Source organism: Eschrichtius robustus, chromosome 14 (assembly GCF_028021215.1).
Source record: "Eschrichtius robustus isolate mEscRob2 chromosome 14, mEscRob2.pri, whole genome shotgun sequence".
Classification (NCBI taxonomy): domain Eukaryota; kingdom Metazoa; phylum Chordata; class Mammalia; order Artiodactyla; family Eschrichtiidae; genus Eschrichtius; species Eschrichtius robustus.
Genome location: NC_090837.1, coordinates 32,762,896 through 32,788,036, shown reverse-complemented (window position 1 = coordinate 32,788,036; position 25,141 = coordinate 32,762,896). Strand labels below are relative to the sequence as shown.

General features: G+C 43.2%; 1 protein-coding gene across 1 annotated transcript in view; it reads right to left on the bottom strand.

The window, feature by feature from the left end:
* The window catches only part of LAMA1 (laminin subunit alpha 1), a 145,490-nt gene that overhangs the window by 7,081 nt on the left and 113,268 nt on the right, over positions 1 to 25,141 (bottom strand). Inside the window, 10 exon segments of the mRNA XM_068562441.1 lie at positions 531 to 720; positions 3,981 to 4,093; positions 5,405 to 5,540; positions 14,307 to 14,492; positions 15,195 to 15,346; positions 18,206 to 18,376; positions 18,572 to 18,686; positions 21,052 to 21,193; positions 21,682 to 21,826; positions 22,475 to 22,625. Of these exon segments, the coding sequence (XP_068418542.1) occupies positions 531 to 720; positions 3,981 to 4,093; positions 5,405 to 5,540; positions 14,307 to 14,492; positions 15,195 to 15,346; positions 18,206 to 18,376; positions 18,572 to 18,686; positions 21,052 to 21,193; positions 21,682 to 21,826; positions 22,475 to 22,625 (1,501 nt within the window).

Sequence of the window (25,141 nt, the reverse complement as noted above, 5' to 3'; positions counted from 1 at the left end):
AGGGGGGGAAAGTAGCGGGGGGCAGGGGGTGGTGGTGTGATGAATTGGGAGATTGGGATTGACATGTATACGCTAATATGTATAAAATGGATAACTAATAAGAACCTGCCGTATAAAAAAATAAATTAAATAAAATTCAAAAATTCAAAAAAAAAAAAAAGAACACAGTGTGCTCCAGAGTCCTAGCCACAAGGACACAAATGCCATGATGTCAGGTTTGGCCCATTCATGCCACCCTGGGCTTGATTTACTTCTCATCAAGCCAAGGACATTTCTGGTGCCTTTTGTTCATTCTACCAATGTTTGCTGAGTGCCTACTAAGTGTCAGGCACTGAGTGAGGCCCTGGGGATATTTCCAGAAGCAGAAAAGGTCCCTGCCCGCAAGGAGCTTACATTCTATGGGGCAGATATCAGACACAAAGCAAGCTGGAAATCAAAGGGGATGATCCCACTACCGTGAAATGGAGTGGACACTAGGGACAGGTGGAGCAAAACTCAGAACGAGTGATGACAGCTTCCTGAGAGCGTACCGTGTGCCACTGGCCGTCACTGAGCAGCGCAGGGTGTGAGACTTTTGTCCTGCCCTTCCCAAGATCGAACATGAAGTGGAGGCGGCCCCCGTGCAGCTGGAGCGTGGCGTAGTCAACCTGGTTCTGATGAGCCATGTAGTAAACCAGGCCACTGGAGGCGAACGTTCGGATACTTAGCTGGACCGAGAGCCTGGAGGGAAGCAAGAGCTCAGCTCTCAGGAATATGCTTTCACTTTTACTCTTTAAAATAACCTCAAAGAGAGACCCCAATAAGTATTTCAACATTTATATTTAACATCTCAGGTCATTCATCCCTTCATTTACTTATCCATTCATTCAACTCATGGTTACTGTGTACCTCCACCTGCCAGGAACAGTTCTAGGAGCAGAGGATCAGGCAGTGAACAGAGGAAGGTCCCTTCCCCCCTGAAACTAACACCAGAAATATATCAGAGGGTTAAAACTGGGTCATGTGAAGGCCCAAGTGGTGGCTACATTGAGTAGTCAGGGCAGGCCACTCTGAAAGGTGGTTATTTCTAAGACCGGAATGAAAGACAGGAGGAAGCCCCACAAACCTCTGCAGGAAAGGCCTGCATTTCGTTTTCAGACAGTGCAGAGTATGTGAAAACAACTGTTTGATTCTGGTGGTCGGCCGGGAATCCCCAAGGGGGCCACGTGGGAGATGGCACCATATAGGGGTGGAGGAAGGTTTCGTCTGGGTGTCTTCCCACAGAAGGGAGCACAGGGTCACTGAGGCACATGGGGACAGGGGAAGGAGAGCATGGCGGATTTCAGTGTAAGTGCAGTGGGAAGTCACGGGAGGGTTTTAAGAAGGGGGATGGGCATGGCTGGATTTATATCTTAAAAAGAACCTGTGATGTGAAGAGCAAATCAGATGGGGCCAGGGTGACAGCAGGTGTCAGGCTGGCAGCTATTACAAGAGTCCACAGAGGCCAGGTTGGGGCTCAGACCAGGGTCGTTTGGGGGGCGGGGGGGATGCGGAGGAGGTGAGCTAATACATGAAATGTTCTGGACAAAGAAGCCTCAGGACTTGCTGAGGGACTGAATTTGGAGAGTAAGGGAAAGAAGAAGCTCTAGGTGTGGGCCTTGAGCAGCCAGGTGAATGGCGGTGACGCCTACAGAAATGCTGGTTTCGGGGCGACGGTGAATGCTGTCTCCGTGCATTGAGGTTGAGAGGCCTGTCCCCGTCCACGTGGAGATGTCCAGGCAGTTGGGTGTACAACCCCTGAGTTCTAGGTGGGGCTCAGAGCTGGCGATGTGGGTGCTGGTGCGAATAGATGGCATTTCACAGCCACTGGAACACAGGAGGCGCTGTGGAGGGGAGGCGGGAGGGGCGCTGCTCCCTCTGATAGCAGAGCAGCCGGAGGAGGGGACTGAGCAACCGGCGGGGCGGGGGTGAGGGGAGCGTGGGGCCGCGGCTGCGAAGGGCACAGAGGTGCCCAGGGCGCTGATGCCGCTGAGCGCCTGGAGGGGGCGGCACCACCACGCACGGTCGTGGCCGCAGCAGGGCTCCGACGACCTGGCGAGGAGTGAGGCAAGGCTGACCGGGTGGGGAGAGGAGGGAATGGGAGGCGGGGAAAGACAGCCACATAAGGCAACTCTTCCAAGACATTCCACTGTGAAGCAGAGCCGGGATATTGAGTGGGGTGGGCTGGGGTGTGCAGTGTACCGGAATGTTTCCGTTTAAAAGCTAGGAACTCCTAGAGAGGAAGTCTGCGCAGTGGTCACAAGCACCTGGGTGGGAGTCTGAGCAGGTGCCTCAATTTCCTGGTCTATAAAATGAAGATAATACCCTCCTCACAGGATAATTATGAGGACTAAGTTGGGGTTTGTGTGTAGAATACCGAGACGGTCTCTGGTACAAGTGTTTGCTCCTTGGTCTCACTGATGACGGGGTGATGGAGGTGATTCTGTCTGTGTGCTGACAGGATCAGGTATGAAAGAGGGAGAAATGGATGCTGCCCGTGTCCTGGGAGGAGGGGTGACGGCTCCAGTGGGCAAGACGAGGACCCTTCCTCCATGTGGCAGGGGAGGGGCGGGGGGACAAAGGCAGGGTGCGCCTTCTGATGGTGGACAGAAGGATGGGCTCTTTCTTCTCAGTGAGGCAAGACAGCAGCTGGGGCATGAAGGGATCTGTGGGGATGCACAGAGTTTTGAGAGAAGAGAAGAAGCTACGAAAAATAAAAAAATGTGAATGTATTAGAGAAGTATACTGGCTCCCCATACATTTGGAGTTTCGAGGTTCCATCTGAGATCTGTGGCCACAGCTTTAAAGTCAAACCAGGTAGGAAAAAGAGATGCACCTGTGCAGCCCTGACCACCAGCTCGGGTTCTGGCGTGCATTAGGCCCCGTATGGGCTTTACCTGGGGTCACAGTGAAGAGATGAGAGGGTTAAGGGAGTTTGCAGAGGAACACCTGTAATAAAGGCATCAAGCCTATCTGGGTAAGGGGATAAACTGTGCTGTGGGAGATAGAAAAAGGGTGATGATGGTGAGAAAACATGAGGGCTCAGGGGTCTTGATGCGGTTGAGGGACTGCTGGAGCCGGAAGTAAGGGGGAGGAAGAGGGTTTAGTAGGATGCTTAAGGTAGAGAGTGTGGAGGTGGGGTGGGTACTTATGAAGTACTCAAGGGTGTGAGCATGGGGAGAGGGTGGCTCGGAGGGAAGGACGAAAAGACAGATCTAAGCCAGAGGACCTCAAAGATGGGGTGCTGGGCAGCTGCTGAACTCATGGGGAACGATGGCAGGGGCTGCAGGGAGAAGACACTGAGCCGAGATGTGTACTGGGGCGGTGAGCTCAGATGACACAGCAGAGGCACAGAGCATGGCAGGCCTGAAGGTGCGGACCTCAGGGCTGAGTCACAGGAAGAGCGGGGAGGACTGTGGGTCCTGAGGAGCCTCGGCCATGAGATCCCTGGGGTGTGAGCCGGCTTCACTGAACGAAGAAGGGTACCTGGGACAGGCATGTGTGAGGGCCGGGGGAACGTGCAGACTGGTGTGGGTGTGGCACCAGGAATTTGGGGGCACAGTGAAAGTTCGGGTAGGCATTTTCATCAGATTAGTGAATGCTTACTGTAGAATGGGGTTCAAAGGCCAGATGATCGATCCAGAGAACCTGGGATTCCAGAAGGAAGAGGGATTTAGATACCTACGTGCTTTCCTACATACACACAGAGAGGCAGCAACCAGCCATCATCAAGATGGGGTAAAGACAAACCACAGAACCCCACTTAACCATGTTTACACATCTGAGGTCCACAGAGGCTGCCTTCCTCTCTTTGCCTTCTCACTGCTGCCATATGGTGGCAAGTTGAACACTCCATGGTGAAACACAAGAAGCTTCTTCTAGAAAAGACCCATTGCTGAAGCACACGTCCTGGATTCATCTAGCAATGAGATGCCGCATGCGGACATCAGAGCAGTGCCTACCTCTTTCTGACAGCCAGCTGATTGAAGGGCAGCACCACGTGGCTGCCTTCTGCGAGGCCGAACTGGCGGGCGTTGGGGACGTACTCCGGGGCTCTGTCCACGGCACACAATGCCTGTAAGAGACGCACACGGGTCTCAGCCACGCACGACCAGGACCCCCACTAACACTGACGCATTCTTCAATGAGGGAAACATCTCAGAAGCAACTGTGTCCGAGCACCAGCAACACAAACACACAAGCACCGATTTTACCTTCTTTGCTTCGAACAGTTGACTCCACATCCCTTTCTTTATCTCTCTGAGAAGGCAATTAGAGCTTTCGTTTTTCACCTCAGCCCCACTCGAGTTCACCTAAATTCCCATGAATTTTCATCAGGCCTAAGGGGCAAAGGCCTTGCTCTGCGCCCCTGTGCCCCTGAAACCCCTGCTCTGGGGAGGGCCTGAGGATGTCAGCGGTTACAGGAGCACCTGCCTCACAAGCACCAGGCAGCTGTAAGTGCCCACAGGTGACAGGCCGAGCTTGTTCCACCCAGACAGCAGCAGGTGCAGCCAGGAGGAGCCGGGCTTGAGGGGCAGGTGCCCTGACTCCGGACCAAGTGAGGCCTTAGACTCAGTTTTCCACGTTGGTGGACGGATGCTACCAAGACAACTGTCCTGAACTCAAAGATGGGCCCTGCTTGCAAGGTACTGCTTTCGTGTGATTGTGCCAGCTAAATCAGAGTGTAAACTTTCAACCAAGGAAGTAGAGAAATCAGAAAAGGGAAAGAAAAGTGAAAACTAACAATGGCTGCTGTTAAAAATACTTGGTCAAACTGGCTTTTCCTACATGAATCAAATCTTATTTTTTAAAGCAACAATGATATGTACGATGGCCTATATAAATACTTATTTTCATGTTTCTGACTAAATCCAAAGTGATACTGAGTCCTTATAAAGCCTCTGCCTCAAAGCTGGCTGTGTGGCAACCAAAAGAGGCGCCCGAGCATTAGAGCTTGCAGCTCGGGACACTCTGCCATGTCTGATATGCTGTTTTCTCAGAGAGCCATCCCACTTGCCCCCCTGCTTCTCATCACAGGGGTGACCCTGTAACTCTCCCAGATTCCTTTGGAAAGTGGCTTCCAGCTGGTTCTTCCAGCCAATGGAAGGCAGTGCTGGGAGGCTGGAGGGTGAATGGGAGAAGCCGCGTGTCTCTCCCTCCTTCCTGCCTCCCTGGCACGGCCTGTCTTCTCTGTGCTCCGGCACTCACTGGGAGACCCTCTGCTCAGACTTGCTCCCTGGGCGGCCCCGGCTCTTCCCTCTGTGTGCTCATGGCTCCTGTGTGCTCCTGCAGCTTTATCACGAGGTCCCCATTTTAATGTCCTCTGGGTGGCGCTCTTTTTTTCTGACTGGACCTGAACCATAGAATTAAAGAAAGCCCTTCTTACTGGACTTGGTAAAGGCTGGGGCTCTGGCGGGAGTTCGCTGTCCTCTCCATGGAGAGCCAGCTTTGGCCGTTCTGAGAGCAAGCAGGAGTCCAAGTCCACAAGTTCATAGCCAGTGGCACTAGTGAAATCCAAAAGTCTAGATACAAACAAAGTGTTTTCAAAATTAATGGAGATAATACAAGCCAACACATGAACCAAGGTCATGTGATTATTGAACACTTAAAATCCATTAAAAAACATTAATATAATACTCTTAGAGTAACCAAATCGACTGTCTCCCACAGTGACTAGAAGTCCACATAACCACCCATATCTATTGTCTTGTTTGATTCTTCTGCCTGAAATGGCAGCCCCCTGTCCGCCTGCCCCACAGCCCATTCCCCTGTGTCCACCTGGCCATTCCTGAGTGTCCCTCAGGAGTCGGCTCAAATGCTGTCACCTGCTCCTGCAGCCTTGGCCGGGCTGCCTCAGGGCAAGAAGCTGGCTGTGGCTCCCACAGCGCTGCACAGCGGCCTCCATGAAACACTGGCTTCTTTCTCACAGTTTCCCTTTGCCAGGAAGTCGTGAACTACCCTTGTCATATGTCCCTTTACTCTACAACATGTCCCCTGTTTGCACGTCCTTTGTTGGCACTTTCTGAGGACATGGCTGTGGACAGTAGTACAAAGATGTTTCTGCCCTATCAGGTTCCCAGTCTCACGGCTTTCAGGAACAAGAAGATGCCTAATTGATTAGTTAATTAATAAACAATTGGGTGAATAAATATATCAAGTTACAAATAACTGCTCAAGGTTCTGACATCATCGTGTTGAAACCCAAGACGACGTTTTATTCTTTTAAATTTCAAGGCTCCTAAGTGGTTCCTTCACAGAGAACACTGCGACCATGAAAGATCCAAGTCCTTGCCCAAGGTCACAGAGCAGGTCAGCAGCCCAGCAAGGAGGGGAACTTCAGTCTCCTGACACTCGGGCACATTTAGTTTCTCCTGTGCGGGTTCTGTCCACCCTCTCCCCCGACCACCCAGGACAGAGCACAGCTTCTGTCCCCCAGCATGCTGACCACAGGCAGAGGGGCAGTGAAGAGGAAATAAATGCCTGTGGGCACATATAATTCCCTTCCTCACGGTCAGCTCCATGCGGGAGCAGAGACTTCCAGTTCTTAATCAGACAGTAATTGTTCGAGGAGGAGCCACTAATAATCTGAAGTTGCAAGTAGCCCAGCAGTAAAGGGTCCTTTAAAGCAATGAGCTCAAGACAGCAGGAAGCTTGTATCACAAAATCTCTACATTCTCAAAAATGCATGCCAGGAGACCTTCAAGATGGTGGAGGAGTAACACGTGGAGATCACCTTCCTCCCCACAAATACATCAGAAATACATCTACATGTGGAACAACTTCTACAGAAGACCTACTGAATGCTGGCAGAAGACCTCAGACTTCCCAAAAGGCAAGAAACTCCCCACATACCTGGGTAGGGCAAAAGAAAAAAGAAAAAACAGAGACAAAAGAATAGGGATGGGACCTGCACCTCTGGGAGGGAGCTGTGAAGGAGGAAAGGTTTCCACACACTAGGAAGCCCCTTTGCGGGCGGAGACTGCGGGGGGCGGAAGGGGGAAGCTTCGGAGCCATGGAGGAGAGCGCAGCAACAGGGGTGCGGAGGGCAAAGCAGAGAGATTCCCGCACAGAGGATTGGTGCCGACCAGCACCCACCAGCCCGAGAGGCTTGTCTGCTCAGCTGCCGGGTTGGGCGGGGGCTGGGAGCTGAGGCTCCGGCTTTGGAGGTCAGATCCCAGGGAGAGGACTGGGGTTGGCTGCGAGAACACAGCCTGAAGGGGGCTAGTGCACCACAGCTAGCCGGGAGCGAGTCCGGGAAAAAGTCTGGACCTGCCTAGGAGGCAAGAGACCATTGTTTTGGGGTGCACGAGGAGAGGGGATTCAGAGCACCGCCTAAACGAGCTCCAGAGATGGGCGTGAGCCGTGGCTATCAGCGCGGACACCAGAGACGGGCATGAGACACTAAGGCTGCTGCTGCCACCCCCAAGAAGCCTGTGTGCAAGCACAGGTCACTAGCCACACCTCCCCTCCCGGGAGCCTGTGCGGCCCACCACTGCCAGGGTCCCGTGACCCAGGGACAACTTCCCCAGGAGAACGCATGGCGCACCTCAGGCTGTTGCAACGTCATGCTGGCCTCTGCCACCACAGGCTTGCCCTGCATTCCGTACCCCTCCCTCCCCCCGGCCTGAGTGAGCCAGAGCCCCCGAATCAGCTGCTCCTTTAACCCCGTCCTGTCTGGGTGGGGAACTGACACCCTCAGGCGACCTACATGCAGAGGCAGGGCCAAATCCAAAGCTGAGCCCCAGGAGCTGTGCGAACAAAGAAGAGAAAGGGAAATTTCTCCCAGCAGCCTCAGGAGCAGCAGATTAAATCTCCACAATCAACTTGATGTACCTGCATCTCTGGAATACCTGAATAGACAACGAATCATCCCAAAATTGAGGTGGTGGATTTTGGCAGCAACTGTAGACTTGGGGTTTGCTTCCTGCATCTAATTTGTTTCTAGTTTTATGTTTATCTTAGTTTAGTATTTAGAGTTTACTATCATTGGCAGATTTGTGTATTGATTTGGTTGCTCGCTTCCTTTTTTTTTTTTATATATAGATATATATATTTTTTTCCTTTTTCTCTTTTTGTGACTGTGTATGTGTATGCTTCTTTGTGTGATTTTGTCTGTTTAGCTTTGCTTTTACCATTTGTCCTAAGTTTCTGTCTGTCCATTTTGTTTTTGTTTTTTTTCAGTTTGTAGCAATTGCTATCATTGGTGGATTTGTTTTTTGGTTTGGTTGCTCTCTTCTTTCTTTCTTTCTTTTTTTTATTACATTTAAATTTTTTTATTTTTAATAATTGTTAAAATTTTTATTTTAACAACTTTATTTTATTTTATTATTTTATTTTTTTCTTTCTTTCTTTCTTTTTTCCTCCCTTTTCTTCTGAGCCATGGGGCTAACAGGGTCTTGGTGCTCTGTCCACATGTCAGGCCTGTGCCTCTGAGGAGGGGAGCTGAGTTCAGGCCATTGGTCTACCAGAGACCTCCCGGCCCCATGTAATATCAAACAGCGAAAGCTCTCCCAGAGATCTCCATCTCAACGCTAAAACCCAGCTCCACTCAACGACCAGCAAGCTACAGTGCTGGACACACTATGCCAAACAACTAGCAAGACAGGAACACAACCTCACCCATTAGCAGAGAGGCTGCCTAAAATCATAATAAGGTCACAGACATCCCAAAACACACCACCAGATGCAGTCCTGCCCTCCAGAAAGACAAGATCCAGCCTCATCCACCAGAACACAGGCACCAGTCGCCTCCACCAGGAAGCCTACACAACCCACTGAACCAACCTTAGCCACTGTGGGCAGACACCAAAAACAACGGGAACTACAAACGTGCAGCCTGCGAAAAGGAGACCCCAAGCACAGTAAGTTAAGCAAAATGAGAAGACAGAGAAACACACAGCAGATGAAGGAGCAAGGTAAAAACCCACCAGACCAAACAAATGAAGAGGAAATAGGCAGTCTACCTGAAAAAGAATTCAGAGTAATGATAGTAAAGATGACCCAAAATCTTGGAAACAGAATGGAGAAAATACAAGAAACGTTTAACAAGGACCTAGAAGAACTAAAGAGCAAACAAACAATGATGAACAATACAATAAATGAAATTAAAAATTCTCCAGAAGGAATCAATTGCAGAATAACTGAGGCAGAAGAATGGATAAGTGACCTGGAAGATAAATAGTGGAAATAACTACCGCAGAGCAGAATAAGGAAAAAAGAATGAAAAGAATTGAGGACAGTCTCAGAGACCTCTGGGACAACATTAAACGCACCAACATTTGAATTATAGGGGTCCCAGAAGAAGAGAAAAAGAAAGGGACTGAGAAAATATTTGAAGAGATTATAGTGGAAAACTTCCCTAATATGGGAAAGGAAACAGTTAATCAAGTCCAGGAAGCACAGTCCCATACAGGATAAATCCAAGGAGAAACACGCCAAGACACATATTAATCAAACTATCAAAACTTAAATACAAAGAAAAAATATTAAAAGCAGCAAAGGAAAAACAACAAATAACATACAAGGGAATCTCCATTAGGTTAACAGCTGATCTTTCAGCAGAATCTCTGCAAACCAAAAGGGAGTGGCAGGACATATTTAAAGTGATGAAAGGGAAAAACCTACAACCAAGATTACTCTACCCAGCAAGGGTCTCATTCAGATTCGACAGAGAATTAAAACCTTCACAGACAAGCAAAAGCTAAGAGAATTCAGCACCACCAAACCAGCTTTACAACAAATGCTAAAGGAACTTCTCTAGGCAAGAAACACAAGAGGAGGAAAAGACCTACAATAAAAAACCCAAAACAATTAAGGAAATGGTAATAGGAACATAAATATCGATAACTACCTTAAATGTAAATGGATTAAATGCTCCAGCAAAAAGACATAGACTGGCTGAATAGATACAAAAACAAGACCCGTACATATGCTGTCTACAAGAGACCCACTTCAGACCTAGGGACACATACAGACTGAAAGTAAGGGGATGGAAAAAGATATTCCATGCAAATGGAAATCAAAAGAAAGCTGGAGTAGCAATTCTCATATCAGACAAAATGGACTTTAAAATAAAGACTATTACAAGAGACAAAGAAGGACACTACATAATGATCAAGGGATCAATCCAAGAAGAAGATATAACAATTGTAAATATTTATGCACCCAACATAGGAGCACCTCAATACATAAGGCAAATGCTAACAGCCATAAAAGGGGAAATCAACAGTAACACAATCATAGTAGGGGACTTTAACACCCCACTTTCACCAATGGACAGATCATCCAAAATGAAAATAAATAAGGAAACACAAGCTTTAAATGATACATTAAACAGGATGGACTTAATTGATATTTATAGGACATTCCATCCAAAAACAACAGAATACACTTTCTTCTCAAGTGCTCATGGAACATTCTCCAGGATAGATCATATCTTGGGTCACAAATCAAGCCTTGGTAAATTTAAGAAGATTGAAATCGTATCAAGTATCTTTTCCAACCACAACGCTATGAGACTAGATATCAATTACAGGAAAAAATCTGTGAAAAATACAGACACATGGAGGCTAAACAATACACTACTAAATAACCAAGAGATCACTGAAGAGATCAAAGAGGAAATCAAAAAATACCTAGAAACAAATGACAGTGAAAACACGATGACCCAAAACCTATGGCATGCAGCAAAAGCAGTTCTAAGGGGGAAGTTTATAGCAATGCAATCCTACCTTAAGAAACAAGAAACGTCTCAAATAAACAACCTAACCTTACACCTAAAGCAATTAGAGAAAGAAGAACAAAAAAACCCCAAAGTTAGCAGAAGGAAAGAAATCATAAAGATCAGATCAGAAATAAATGAAAAAGGAATGAAGGAAACAATAGCAAAGATCCATAAAACTAAAAGCTGGTTCTTTGAAAGATAAACAAAATTGATAAACCATTAGCCAGATTCATCAAGAAAAAAAGGGAGAAGACTCAAATCAATAGAATTAGAAATGAAAAAGGAGAAGTAACAACTGACACTGCAGAAATACAAAATATCATGAGAGATTACTACAAGTAACTATATGCCAATAATATGGACAACCTGGAAGAAATGGACAAATTCTTAGAAAAGCACAACTTTCTGAGACTGAACCAGGAAGAAAAAGAAAATATAAACAGACCAATCACAAGCACTGAAATTGAGACTGTGATTAAAAATCTTCCCACAAACAAAAGCCCAGGGACCAGATGACTTCACAGGTGAATTCTATCAAACACTTAGAGAAGAGCCAACACCTATCCTTCTCAAACTCTTCCACAATATAGCAGAGGGAGGAACACTCCCAAACTCATTCTAAGAGGCCACCATCACCCTGATACCAAAACCAGACAAAGATGTCACAAAGAAAGAAAACTACAGGCCAATATCACTGATGAACAAAGATGCAAAAATCCTCAACGAAATCCTAGCAAACAGAATCCAACAGCACATTAAAAGGATTATACACCATGATCAAGTGGGGTTTATTCCAGGAATGCAAGGATTCTTCAATATACGCAAATCGATCAACGTGATACATCATATTAACAAATTGAAGGAGAAAAACCATATGATCATCTCAATAGATGCAGAAAAAGCTTTTGACAAAATTCAACACCTATTTATGATAAAAACCCTCCAGAAAGTAAGCATAGAGGGAGATTACCTCAACATAATAAAGGCCATATATGACAAACCCACAGCCAACATCGTTCTCAGTGGTGAAAAACTGAAAGCATTTCCTCTAAGATCAGGAACAAGACAAGGATGTCCACTCTCACCACTATTATTCAACATAGTTTTGGAAGTTTTAGCCACAGCAATCAGAGAAGAAAAACAAAAGGAATCCAAATCAGAAAAGAAGAAGTAAAGCTGTCACTGTTTGCAGATGACATAATACTATACATAGAGAATCCTAAAGATGCTACCAGAAAACTACTAGAGCTAATCAGTGAATTTCTAAAGTACCAGGACACAAAATTAATGCACAGAAATCTCTTGCATTCCTATACACTAGTGATGAAAAATCCGAAAGAGAAATTAAGGAAACACTCCCATTTACCATTGCAACAAAAAGAATAAAATACCTAGGAATAAACCTACCTAAGGAGACAAAAGACCTGTATGCAGAAAGCTATAAGACACTGATGAAAGAAATTAAAGATGATACAAACAGGTAGAGAGATATACCACGTTCTTGGATTGGAAGAATCAACATTGTGAAAATGACTGTACTACCCAAAGCAATCTACAGATTCAATGCAATCCCTATCAAACTACCAATGGAATTTTTCACAGAACTAGAACAAAAAATTTCACAATTTGTATGGAAATACAAAAGACCCCGAATAGCCAAAGCAATCTTGAGAAAGAAAAATGGAGCTGGAGGAATCAGGCTCCCAGACTTCAGACTATACTACAAGGTACAGTAATCAATACAGTATGGTACTGGCAGAAAAACAGATATATAGACCAATGGATAGAAAGGACAGAAACCAGAGATAAACCCACGCATCTATGGTCACCTTATTTTTGATAAAGGAGGCAAGAATATACAATGGAGAAAAGACAGCCTCTTCAATAAGCGGTGCTGGGAAAACTGGACAGCTACATGTAAAAGAATGAAATTAGAACACTCCCTAACACCATACACAAAAATAAACTCAAAATCGATTAAAGACCTAAATGTAAGACCAGACACTATAAAACTCTTAGAGGAAAACATAGGCAGAACACTCTATGACATGAATCACAGCAAGATCCTTTTTGACCCACCTCCTAGAGAAATGAAAATAAAAACAAAAATAAACAAATGGGACCTAATGAAACTTAAAAGTTTTGCACAGCAAAGGAAAACATAAACAAGACGAAAAGACAACCCTCAGAATGGGAGAAAAATATTTGCAAATGAAGCAAATGATAAAGGATTAATCTCCAAAATTTACAAGCAACTCATGCAGCTCAACATCAAAAAAACAAACAACCCAATCCAAAAATGGGCAGAAGACCTAAATAGACATTTCTCCAAAGAAGATATACAGATTGCCAACAAACACATGAAAGGATACTCAACATCACTAATCATTAGAGAAATGCAAATCAAAACTACAATGAGGTATCACCTCACACCAGTCAGAATGGCCATCATCAAAAAATCTACAAACAATAAATGTTGGAGAGGGTGTGGAGAAAAGGGCACCCTCTTGCACTGTTGGTGGGAATGTAAATTGATACAGCCACTATGGAAAATAGCATGGAGGTTCCTTAAAAAACTAAAAATAGAACTACCATAAGACCCAGCAGTCCCACTACTGGGCATATACCCTGAGAAAACCATAATTCAAAAAGAGTCATGTACCACAATGTTCATTGCAGCTCTATTTACAATAGCCAGGATATGGAAGCTACCTAAGTGTCCATCAACAGATGAATGGATGAAGAAGATGTGGCACATATATACAATGGAATATTACTCAGCCATAAAAAGATATGAAATTGAGCTATTTGTAGTGAGGTGGATGGACCTAGAGTCTGTCATACAGCGTGAAGTAAGTCAGAAAGTGAAAAACAAGTACCATATGCTAACACATATATATGGAATCTAAAAAAAAAAATGGTTCTGAAGAACCTAGGGGCAGGACAGCAATAAAGACGCAAATGTAGAGAATGGACTTGAGGACGTGGGGAGGGGGAAGGGTAAGCTGGGACGAAGTGAGAGAGTGGCATGGACTTATATACACTACCAAATGTAAAATCGATAGCTAGTGGGAAGCAGCCACATAGCACAGGGAGATCAGCTCGGTGCTTTGTGACCACCTAGAGGGGTGGGATAGGGAGGGTGGGAGGGAGACGCAAGAGGGTGGAGAGGAGATATGGGGATATATGTATACGTATAGCTGATTCACTTTGTTATAAAGCAGAAACTAACACTCCATTGTAAAGCAATTATACTCCAATAAAGATATTTTTTAAAAAAATGCATGCCAAAATGTATTTGACCTCTGCTGTGTGTTGACAGTACTATGGAACTAATGTTTAGTGGTTCTTTTTTTCTCATGCATGATGACCAGATTTTTCCATCATTCTAGTCTAATAAATCCATTTGGGGGACTTTATAGAACAAGGGATTCACTTGTTATTTGGGAACTTGTAGAATTTGGGGCCATCTCAAACAGCAAAATTAGGTTGTAGATCAGTGACAGTACTGGGCATTAAAAGATCAGGAAGTGCAAAATCATGCTGAGAGCACAGTCACACTTACTCCATGTTAAAGATCAGGTCTTGGATACAGCCATGGAATGAGCTTCTCATCTTGAGCATGGGTGTCCCCTCGCCCTCTGGAACACCACCTATGTAGAGGTTGGACACACTTATTGTCCTGCTTTCTGCTGATGGGCCCAGCTTCATTTCCACAGGAGCTGTCTCATCCAGTTGGACAGTGATAATTCTAAAAGGTTAAAGGAGAAAATAAAGGTTTTAAAATATAATGAAACATAACTGTCCATTTTAATATCTAATTCCAGCAATTCCTTACTGAATAATAAAAGTTCCTTGAAGATACATTTTAACATGACATTTAACATGTGTGTGAATAAAAAAGTGAATCTTGAATATTAAAACTTGCAGCTAAACGTTCTCCAAAAATGAATGGAATGGGATTAAATGTTATTCAGTTCAATTGCTTTTTGGAGAGTATCTTTACTTCTTTACCTGTGACAAAATGTGCAGTGTTTTTTTAAAACTTTTGGTCTACAGTTTTGGAGAGAAATTATATAGAAATGTTGATGTGACACTGTTTACTATTTCACTGTTTACATTTTACTATTTACTATGTCACTATTTGCTATTTTACCATTCACTATTAGAATTTACTAATACTGTAACACTATTTGACACAGAATTATTCCAGTGTAAAGACAAATTATGCCGGGCCCCAGAAAAGGGCCGGTTTAAGATTGTTCAATTATGAAAATTCTGCAAATATCTTATTACAAAGCAGATGAAATTGTTTTCCAAAGAGGTATTCTATCAAGCTTCTAGAATTATTTTGGAATTATAAAGACTCTGAGTGACATCATACTAATTATTCCAATCATTTCACTGCATACAGGCTTCCTACTGGGGAACCTTTGTAAGGTGACGCAAATACCTCCCGCTCCTTATCAAGGAGATGGAATGCTCTTGACCGTCGCCATATGTGCCCGTGGGAGCATGCAGGAGAGCTCTTCTCAGGCTGGTTCCATCCCCAGGATTAACATGCACTTCAATGTGGCCTTCAATTAGCATGATGGAAAAGAAGGGCTGGGAAGGTCACACAGAGAATTCCCATAGAAAAGACATTACTATAGGATTTAAAGAATTATCATCTTATGAAGGTAATGTGGGAGTATTGGCACCAAGGAAGCAGTTCCTTAAGAATATCACCATCTAACACAACTATTTTATACTTTGTATATTGCTTTCTAACCTCTGCTGACATAATTTACATTCTGCATTATGCTATTATCACTAACCATATCAAAGATTTCCATTTCTACAGTCTTCATACTTATTATTTATTGCTACATTATGTACTAACAAATAGTTACATTGTAAGTCATTGATCTGTTTCTCCCTTTCCCGTTTTACTGAGATATAATTGACATATACCATTGTGTTAGTCTTGTATACAATACAACCATTGGATATTTGAATATACTGTAAAATGATCACCTCATATAGTTACAAAATTTTTTCTTGTGGTGAGAACTTTTAAGATCTACTCTCTTAGCAGCTCTCAAATATGCAATATGATATTGTGACTACAGTCACCATGCTGTACATCACATCCCCAGAACTTATCTTACAACTGGAAGTTTGTACCTTTGAGCCCCTTCACCCAATTCTCTCCTGCCCCTACCTCTGGTAACCACCAATCTGTTCTGTCTCTATGAGTTTGTTTTTTTAAGATTCCACATATAAATGAGATCATACAGTCATTTGTCTTTCTCTGTTTGACCTATTTCATTTAACATAATGCCCTCAAGGTTCATGCATGTTGTTTTAAATGGTAGGATTTCCTCCTATTTTATGGCTGAATAATATTCCACTGTATAAATAAATAAATAAATAGATAGGTAGATATTGATATATATGTATACATATACACCCACCACATCTTTATCCATTCGTCTATTGATAGACACTCAGTTTGCTTCCATGTCTTGACTACAGTAAATAATGTTGCAATGAACAAGAGGGTATAGATATCTCTTCAAGATAGTGATTTCATTTCCTTCAAATATATACCCAGAAATGGAATTGCTGGATCTCATTTCCTTCAAATATATACCCAGAATTGGAATTGCTGGATCTCATTTCCTTCAAATACATACCCAGAAGTGGAATTGCTGGATCATATGGGAGTTCGATTTTTAATTTTTTGAGAAAGCCCCATACTGTTTTCCATAGTGGCTGTACCAATATATTATACATTCCCACTAGCAGTGCACAAGGGTTCCCTCATCCTCACCAGCACTTGTTATCTCTTTTTTTTTTTTTTACTCTCTTATCTTTTTTGATGGTTGCCATTCTCAGAGGTGTGAGGTGAAATCTCACTGTGGGATCTATTTCTTTTTTAAAAATTTAGGTAGTTTCTAATTTTTTATTACCATACGTAATGAACATTTAACTGGTTTGTTTTTTTTTTTTGCCTGTGAAATTTTTCTAAGATTTCTAAAGGTGGGATTAAAGAGTTGATGGGATTAAAGAGTTGAAGGTTTGAAAATGTTTAAAGCTCTTAACACTCTTTTGCCACATTGAGAGAGGTCCACCAGCAGAACTGGAATGAGAGTGTTTCACAAGGTCTTGCCAGCACTGGATGACACCATTCCTTTTTGCTGACTTAGCAGCAAATTTTGATTTACAAGAGGTCCTATTAAGATTGGTGGAAAAAAACAGTTTGATAGTTCCTCAAGAAGTTAAACATAGAATTCCCATATGACCCAGCAATTCCACCCATAGGTATATACCCAAAAGAATAGAAAACAGGTACTCTAACAAATACTTGTATGCAGTTGTTCGTAGCAGCATTATTTACAATAGTCAAAAGGTAGAAACAACCCCAAACGTCCATCAATGAACTAATAAATTATGCTGTGTATACAGTGGGATAACATTCAGCCATGAAAAAGAAGGACGTGCTGATACCTGCTACAATGTGGATGGACCTCGAAAACATGCTAAGTGAAAGACAAAATATCACTCATATGAGTCCACATATATGAAATATACAGAATGGGTAAATTCATTCATAGATACAGAAAGAAGATTGGTGGTTGCCAGGGTTGGGGGAGGAGGGAATGGGGAGTGACTGCTTAACAGGCATAGGCTTCTCTTTTGGGTGATGAAGACGTTTTTGAACTAGATAGAGAAAGTGGCCTCACAGCATTATGAAAGCAAAAAGTGCCACTGACTGTTTCACCTAAAAATGGTTACTTTCATTTTATGTAAATTTCATCTCAATTTTAAAAAAAGAAAAAAAGATTGGTGGAGCCCATAAACCAATCTGTCCTTGTCAGACCTTCACTCAGTGTCTTGTGAGGTATCTGGGGTCTACAGACTGGTGTTCCAGGTCAGGCTCTGAAATAGCGGCTGTGTGATCTTGTGCAGGTTAGCCAGGCTCTCTGAGTCCATTTCTCCCTCAGCAAAATATACGAAGCAGCATTCACCCTGAAGTGTGGCTGTAATAATTGTACAGCCATGTCTGTAAAATACCTTGCACAGTAGAGAACAGTACTCTGAATTGTAGCTGCATGGCTTATACTTCATTAATACAATACATTAGCATTCTGTGAATCTCTTCAAATTACATAATATACAAAGTGTGAGCAGAGGAAAGGTAAATATCACCTATCCTATCAGAATCCTAGGTAGACAGCAAGGATCCTTCTTCTCAACGGCTAGACAAGGAAGATGGATTACGCAACACCAAGAGACCGCTGATTCGTAAGGGAAAGACAGTCAGCAGTAATCACTTTTACTTATTAAAAACGCACACCCATTAACAACCAGGCACACATGCTGTAGAATACATGTCATGACTAAGTCATCTTCCATCCAGTGCTTCCTGAAGTCATTTCCTTCCTGAGCTCCTGGCTTGAGAGCCTTTGAGCCACTCACCCCGTGGGCCTGCCGGTGACCTTGCTTCTCCCCATGCTGGCCCAGGGCAGCCAGGATGATGCCGCTGCTGTTCCTGGTGGCAAATGTTGCCAACAATTCCGAATCTGGTGGCAAGGACCTGGGTGGCAATTCAACGTAGCCGCCTCTCAAGAAGCTAACGCTTCGGACAGGCTGGTCACAAAGGAGAGGAGAAAGCACCGTGAGGCCCACCCGCATGCTGAACCTCCCACCTTGGAGGCTGCTGCCGTTTTCCCCACCACCTCTTTTCTGTTCAAACCCCTGGTTTAGATCCTGTTGCCTTATTATGTTAGTAAATCAGTGGGCATTTATAGAAACTGATCCCAATATTAATAAAATGCTTCCCACCTCCAGTATACAGCCTTTTCTCACTCCGTAGGAATTTCTGAGTAAATCAAAGGTCGATCTAGATATTTCCAGGTTTTTGATACAGCCCACGTAGCTTTTGCTGGTGACACCTTTCCTGTAGGGAAGGGCAAGAGAACAACAGCAACAAAATTGGATTTTATAACTCCAGTTATGAAAGAAGAAATAAAAATGGACCTACAAATAAGAAAGATCTCTTTCCACGTGTCATTCTCATAAATGTCTAGGTCTCCCTCTAACAAGACTATTGATGGTGAGAATTCAGGTCAAACATGGAATCTCCTTAGGACTAAAGAAAGGGATTGAATTTAGTGAGGCTGATTACCTAGATGGCTACCTAGATAAAAACATGCTTAATATTTTAAGGGAAACTATATAGTCATTACCATTTAGATATAGTCACTAAAACAGAGGCTAATTGTAAGAGAGACAGTGCACTGCCATAAGGAAATTATAGCACTTAGATTTAAATCCAGTCCCCGTGTAGAGCAAACATTCACCTCCCACAGGGGCAAGTTGGGCAATGTGATTTCCCAGGATCTCTTGGTTAGAGATGGCATCGGCTCTTGTCCATACCACATATTCATGAATTTCCTCCTGAAGGAAATAACTGCATTTGGTGAAGTCTGGGATTATCCAAAACCCTTATTTCTTTGATACTAAGCCAATACCATATTTTTATTAACAGAAATTGTCACTCTGCTGGGTGGGGTGAGCTTTAATGTACTCAGGCTAACATTTCCAAATGATGGAGACTACTGAACATCTCTCAGTTACACCCTGAAGCATCAGCTAGTGACAGGAGAACTGTGCAGGAACATGGCTTCTTGCTACATGTCATGTCTCACTTTTTCTCTGTGCTGTGCAATGAGCTGTCGGTCATTAAGAAACCACATGATTTAGGGCAAATTTCAACCTTTCCGAATCTCAGTTTCTTCCATTGTAAATGAGGAGACTGGCCCCGATGATACCCAAGACACTTCTATCATGAAAGTCTGTGATTTGAGATGTCTTCCTAGAAAAGGGACTCTGTCCTTTTCTCCAGGGTCTACACTGTGTACCATTTAGGTAAAGAACAAATGAATTACAACACAGCTTGTAACCGCAGGAACATCCCAATGCCACTATGTTAGGAATGACATCTGTAATCAGGGATTAGGAGAGAGGCTTCCCGTCCTGGCTCTGCCTTGGCAGAGGGGTAAGACCTGGGACAAGCGACCAACTCCCCTGAAGTTTAGGGACATTTATTTCCAAGACCCTGCAGGCAGGTGACTGTGGTTGTAAACTGTGTTCCTTGGAACTTTCACACATTTCTGGCAGAGAAGGGGGTGTGTCAGGAAGTGGATTCTGGGCTGCTCAACCCATAGCAACTGGAGTGGCTGCACTTCTGTATAAGAACCCGGCTTGAAGATGAGGTACTGCTACAAATATACATTTGAAAACCACTGGGCTGAGTGACTCGGTTTGGACATTTGGTGATTCCACTCCCTGGAAGCTAGGCTGCCTTGATTGCTGGCCGTATATGCCTTTTTTATAGTGGTGTGAAAGAAACTTAGAGCTTACTTTGTCCCCAGTCCAAAATTACAAAATTGAGGACAGTGAACTACAGAAAGTTTATGAAATTATTAAAGTCACAAAGCTAAACAAGAACAAGAATCAGTGCATCTCTCCTCTGCTATCTTTAATCCAACTTGCTGATGTTGGTCTTTAAACTTTCACATACATTATTCATTCTAATCACCAAAAGGGGAATCCAGATAAGTCTGCAGAAAGCATGATCCTTTTTTTTTTGTCACCAAAAAGATTCTACTACTCTAGAATGTCTGGACAGGAGAGTGACGTGTGATGCCAAGTGGGTCTCCAAATATTGCACAGTAACAATTTTTAGATGTTTTATAGGCAATAAATAGAAAATCATAAATTCTATTGCAGAAGGCTTTCTTTACTTCCCAATTATATGGCATAATAATCAAAACAGAACATTATGGGTTAAATTGTGTTTCCCCACCCCGACCAAAAGATTTTGAAGTCCTAACCCCCAGTACCTGTGAATGTGACCTTATTTGAAAATAGGGTCTTTACAGTTGTAATCAAGTTAAGGTGAGGTCAGTAGGGTAGGTCCTAATCCAGTATGACTGGTATCTTTATAAAAAGGGGAAATTTGGACACTGAGAGACACACACAGAGGGAAGACAGCGTGTCCACACAAATAAAGAATGCCACCTACAAGCTGAGGAATGCCTGAAGCTACTAGAAGCTCAGAGACAAGCATGGAACAGATTTTTTCTCACAATCCTCAGAAGGAAGCGGCCCTGCTGACACCGGATTTTGGAACTGTAGCCTCCAGAACTGTGAGAGAACACATTTCTGTTGTTTAAGCTGCCCAGTCTGTGGAACTTTGTTACGGAAACTAAGGCAGTTGGTAATTAGGGACATGAAAATTCTGCAATGTGGTATCATACCTTACAACTCTTGACCTAGGTAATCCACCCACATAAATTGGATCCTTATCTAGACGATTGAGGTCAGAAGATGCTCCTGGAGTTTCCCCTTGCTTGGTTTCTTTGTCGCTGGTGTTATAGGCATCAATAACTGCTAGGAGTCCTAGAGAAGATCAAGAGGAATAGACAAAAAAATGAGTCATTTTCTACAATAAAGTAAACACAGACGTCTAACAAAGTTCATTTACAAAGGCATATTCTTTTACATTCTGCAAATTTGACCAGGGGATGTTCTTGACTGTTAAAGGACAAATGAAAACCCTCTTTACAAAAGTCAATAAATCCAGAATATACATGCTAAATGGTAGCAGTATGTGTGTGAAAGAAAATAGAATCAATTTGATCCTTGATTCCAATTCAGCATTTAATGTTAAATAATGCATTTGGAAACCATAGACAAAGAGAATTAGAATATTCCTCCAGCAAAATGTGAATCCTGGTGCTTAGTATTCCAAAGAAAACAATGGCTTTTGATTAGAATATCATTTAAGAATACCTAGAAAGCTAAAGTAAAAAAAGACTGCTGACTTTGGAAAGATTTCTATTCCGATGAGGGCGACCAACATTCCGTCCGTCTACCTGTGCATTTACCTTGCTTTCTGTTTCGCTGGAAGGCAATTTTGTACCAGGTTCCATTATTATAGCGTCTGTCGGTAATAAGAGCAAGAGGCCCAGAACCCAGGTCAACTGTAACTCTAACTCTGCCGTCGACCAGGTCGATGGATAAGAAGTCTTTCTGTAAAAAAAAAAAGAGTTACCCAAGGCTACATTATTATCACAAGATTTCCTTTCTCTCCAAGTCAGGGATGGTGGAAACCTCCTACAGTCAAACTGAGAAAACAGGATCTGGCCCAACAGTCCAAAATTAAAAGTGTCCACAAAGGCTTTCTAGAATAATATACGGACATGTGTCAGATAAACTCATGGTCATCAAAATCTACAATGCAGGAAGAGAAGTGGAATCTCTATTTTTTTCATTTAGATTGACAACTGGGCCAATCCTAAAAATAAAACTAGAAGATTAAGAAAAATCAGCAGCACATAAGATAAAAATAAGAACATGAACTTCCTGTGATGGAATTCAAATAAGGTGGTCAGAGCGAGTAAAACAAGACGTCTTATTCAAGCTCAAAATTTAATAATAAATGTTTAACTGATATTTATAATGATAGAAAGCTATTTTCTACTTGATATGCTTCTGTATTTTCCAAATGTTCTTCAATGATTTTGTACTGATAAATCATTTAAAATGGGGGACTAGTATGGCATACATACGTACATATTATACTAGCATGTGCTCAGAAAACAATCATTAAACATAAATATCCTCATAGCAGTCCAACTGTATATACACAGTAGGGTGCAGGGCCCCACAGACTCTTACGGTGCCATTTGAAGCCAGGTAGAGAAGCAGCCCATTAGGTGAAAAGGTACTAAAAAGCATAATTATCTGCGTCACAGTAGCCCGGAGCATCTTGTCCATGACAGAATACCCACTCCCATCAAAATGGAAGGAAGCATCTTCATTCTGGGGGCTGCAAGGAGAGAAGGTGAAATACAATCTATTCTTAGGAAGGTAGTTAAAGAGAACACATGATACTTTTACTGAGCTCTTCCTCACAGAAGTTGTGATAGAGCATTTACTTCCATAATTTGATAACAAGTAGAAGTCATAATATCTTAAAATATGCTCCCCATGAGATTATGCGAGACAAGCACCCAGTTGCCTTACTGTAAGGAAACGAAAGTTAACGTGGGCAGTGTTCACTGTAGTAAAAAGAAATTCCCTCAAAGGATGGATTACTGCTCTAAATAGTTCTACTTAGTGACTAGATTTTCATTTGTTCTAATTCCCTTTAATGTGACTTTGATGTCCCTTAATGTCTAGTTTCCTTTAATGTCCTTTCTTAATTCCAGCACTTTCAGAATAAATTTTATTTTGGCATGTATCACCTTATGCTCGTTTTTAACTAATTCAACTAAACTGGACTAATGATGGAAAACAAGTATGCACCAATGTGCCAGAAGGATCAGTTTACAAAAATATCATTGACAAAAAAGAATCTCAAAAATCTGCAGGATGAGCTTACAGCAGTTATATACCATGGACCCCAGCACTTCTTAGATAAGTGTTTTCCAGTTTTCCGCACGTCTCAAAAAGCTGACTTGATTCACTCTTCAGGTACAAAGTACTTAGAACATATCATTATTATGTTCAAAAAGTACTTTTCTGGAATGTCATAGGGCTCGAGAGTGAATTAGATTAGGGTGTTCTGGGGTATGAATTTGCACTTCTCCCAGTTGAAGGTGGAATAACCACTCTGTGTCACATCTCCAAGCAGGAACAGAATAACACAACAGTGAAATTGTTTCCATTAACAAAACAAAATGGAGCAGTGCTTTGTAAAACCTGAGGTTTCAAATTTATAGCTTTCTACAGTCCTGCTTTTTCTAAAAATTTCTGTCTTGAGATCTCTTATAAGGAAGTATAACTTTAAGGAAATGTACTCTGCATAAACAAACTGTAGCCTAATTCTCAATCATTTAATCCTTAAAACTTTGGCCTCCTAGAAGCATGTCCCATTGCTTTATCTTTTGGCAACCGGTTTCATGTAGCTAAGGACACACACTCTAGAACCAGATTGCTAGGGTTCAAATCCCAGCTCCCCAACTTACTAGCTGTGTGACCTCAGAAAAGTTACCTAACCCCTCTGTGTCTCATTTCCTTCATTTGTAAAATAGGGGTAACACTAGAACCTCTCTGGAAGGGCTATACATGATTTAATACATGTAAAATTCTTTAAACCGTGCCTGGTACATAGCAAATATTCACTCTGGTTTAGCTCTGAGTATTGCACTGTGTTCAGAGGTCCTAGTGGGGTCCCATTTTGCCTATTAAAAGCTGAGCCGCAAAGATTAAGTTCTTGCCCAAGAACACACACAAGAAAATGCAAAGCCAGGTTTCAAACGAAATTCCAGAAATCCGTCTGCCCTCTCCCTCCCCAGAGCTCAGGAGTTCTCTGTTCTCGGGAAGGTTGAGTCTTTGCTTCTGGCTTCTCTCCTTCAGCAGGGCCTGCCCAAGTCAGGTGGCCACCAAGAGGGATGAATGCAAAGGAAACGACGACTGAATGCGATTCTCCTGAGAAGGCTCACATCCCTCGGGTCAGCGGCACATTTCTGGGGCTCATCCCCTGTGGGTCAGACTTCCGTTCTATAACCATGAGGTCCGTGTGCCTTTCCCCAGCTGGGCCTCAGGAAGGCAGCTCCAGGCCCCTGCCTGGGTAAGAGGCCGGGACAAATGACAAAGGGTCTGCCCCAGCACTTCATGGCTGGCTCTCCTCCAGTGCCCAGCATTTATGGGGGGCCGGGGGGAGCCCTGCAGTCAGCAGGACTGGGCAGATGCCCTCCCTCCCAGCTCTCAGCCCAGTGACCCTGGAAGAATGACTAGACTGCTCTGATCCAAGCTGTCACTCATGAGATGGGGACCCGTCAGACTCCGTGCAGCTGTCACGTGAGTGAGGAGGCATCACTCGGGCCCCAACCCCAGGATGCTCTACCTACCACTGCCCCTACAGCGCGGAGCTCTTTTTTATGTTACCACAAAAAAAGTATTTTAGGTAATTTTCCGTAGACCATGAGACATTGGAGGAGATAAGCTTGGGTGACTGATGTTGCCATCACCAGTAAGGAGCAGAGGGCCCAGAAACAGATGACTGTCCGGTCAAGGTCAGCCGTGCAGCCAATGCTCTATTGCAAGAGCCTCTCAAAACTAACACAAGAATAAAGGCCTGTTGACTAAATGAAAGTTTTTTTCCCATATTTAGATGTGAACTGTTAGAATCAATGGTTTATTTTATACTATCCTTGAAGGATCTGAGAGATTGTTCATAATTATAAACATATGCTGACACCATGTTAGAGAAGTGTAAGTATATTCAAAGAGGAATAAAAAAAAATCGGTTAGCTTACTTGGTAGTATAAATCAAAGTTAAAGGTAAATGATTATATTAAGAAAAAAATTTTTTAAATCTAAAGGACATCAATGGACCAT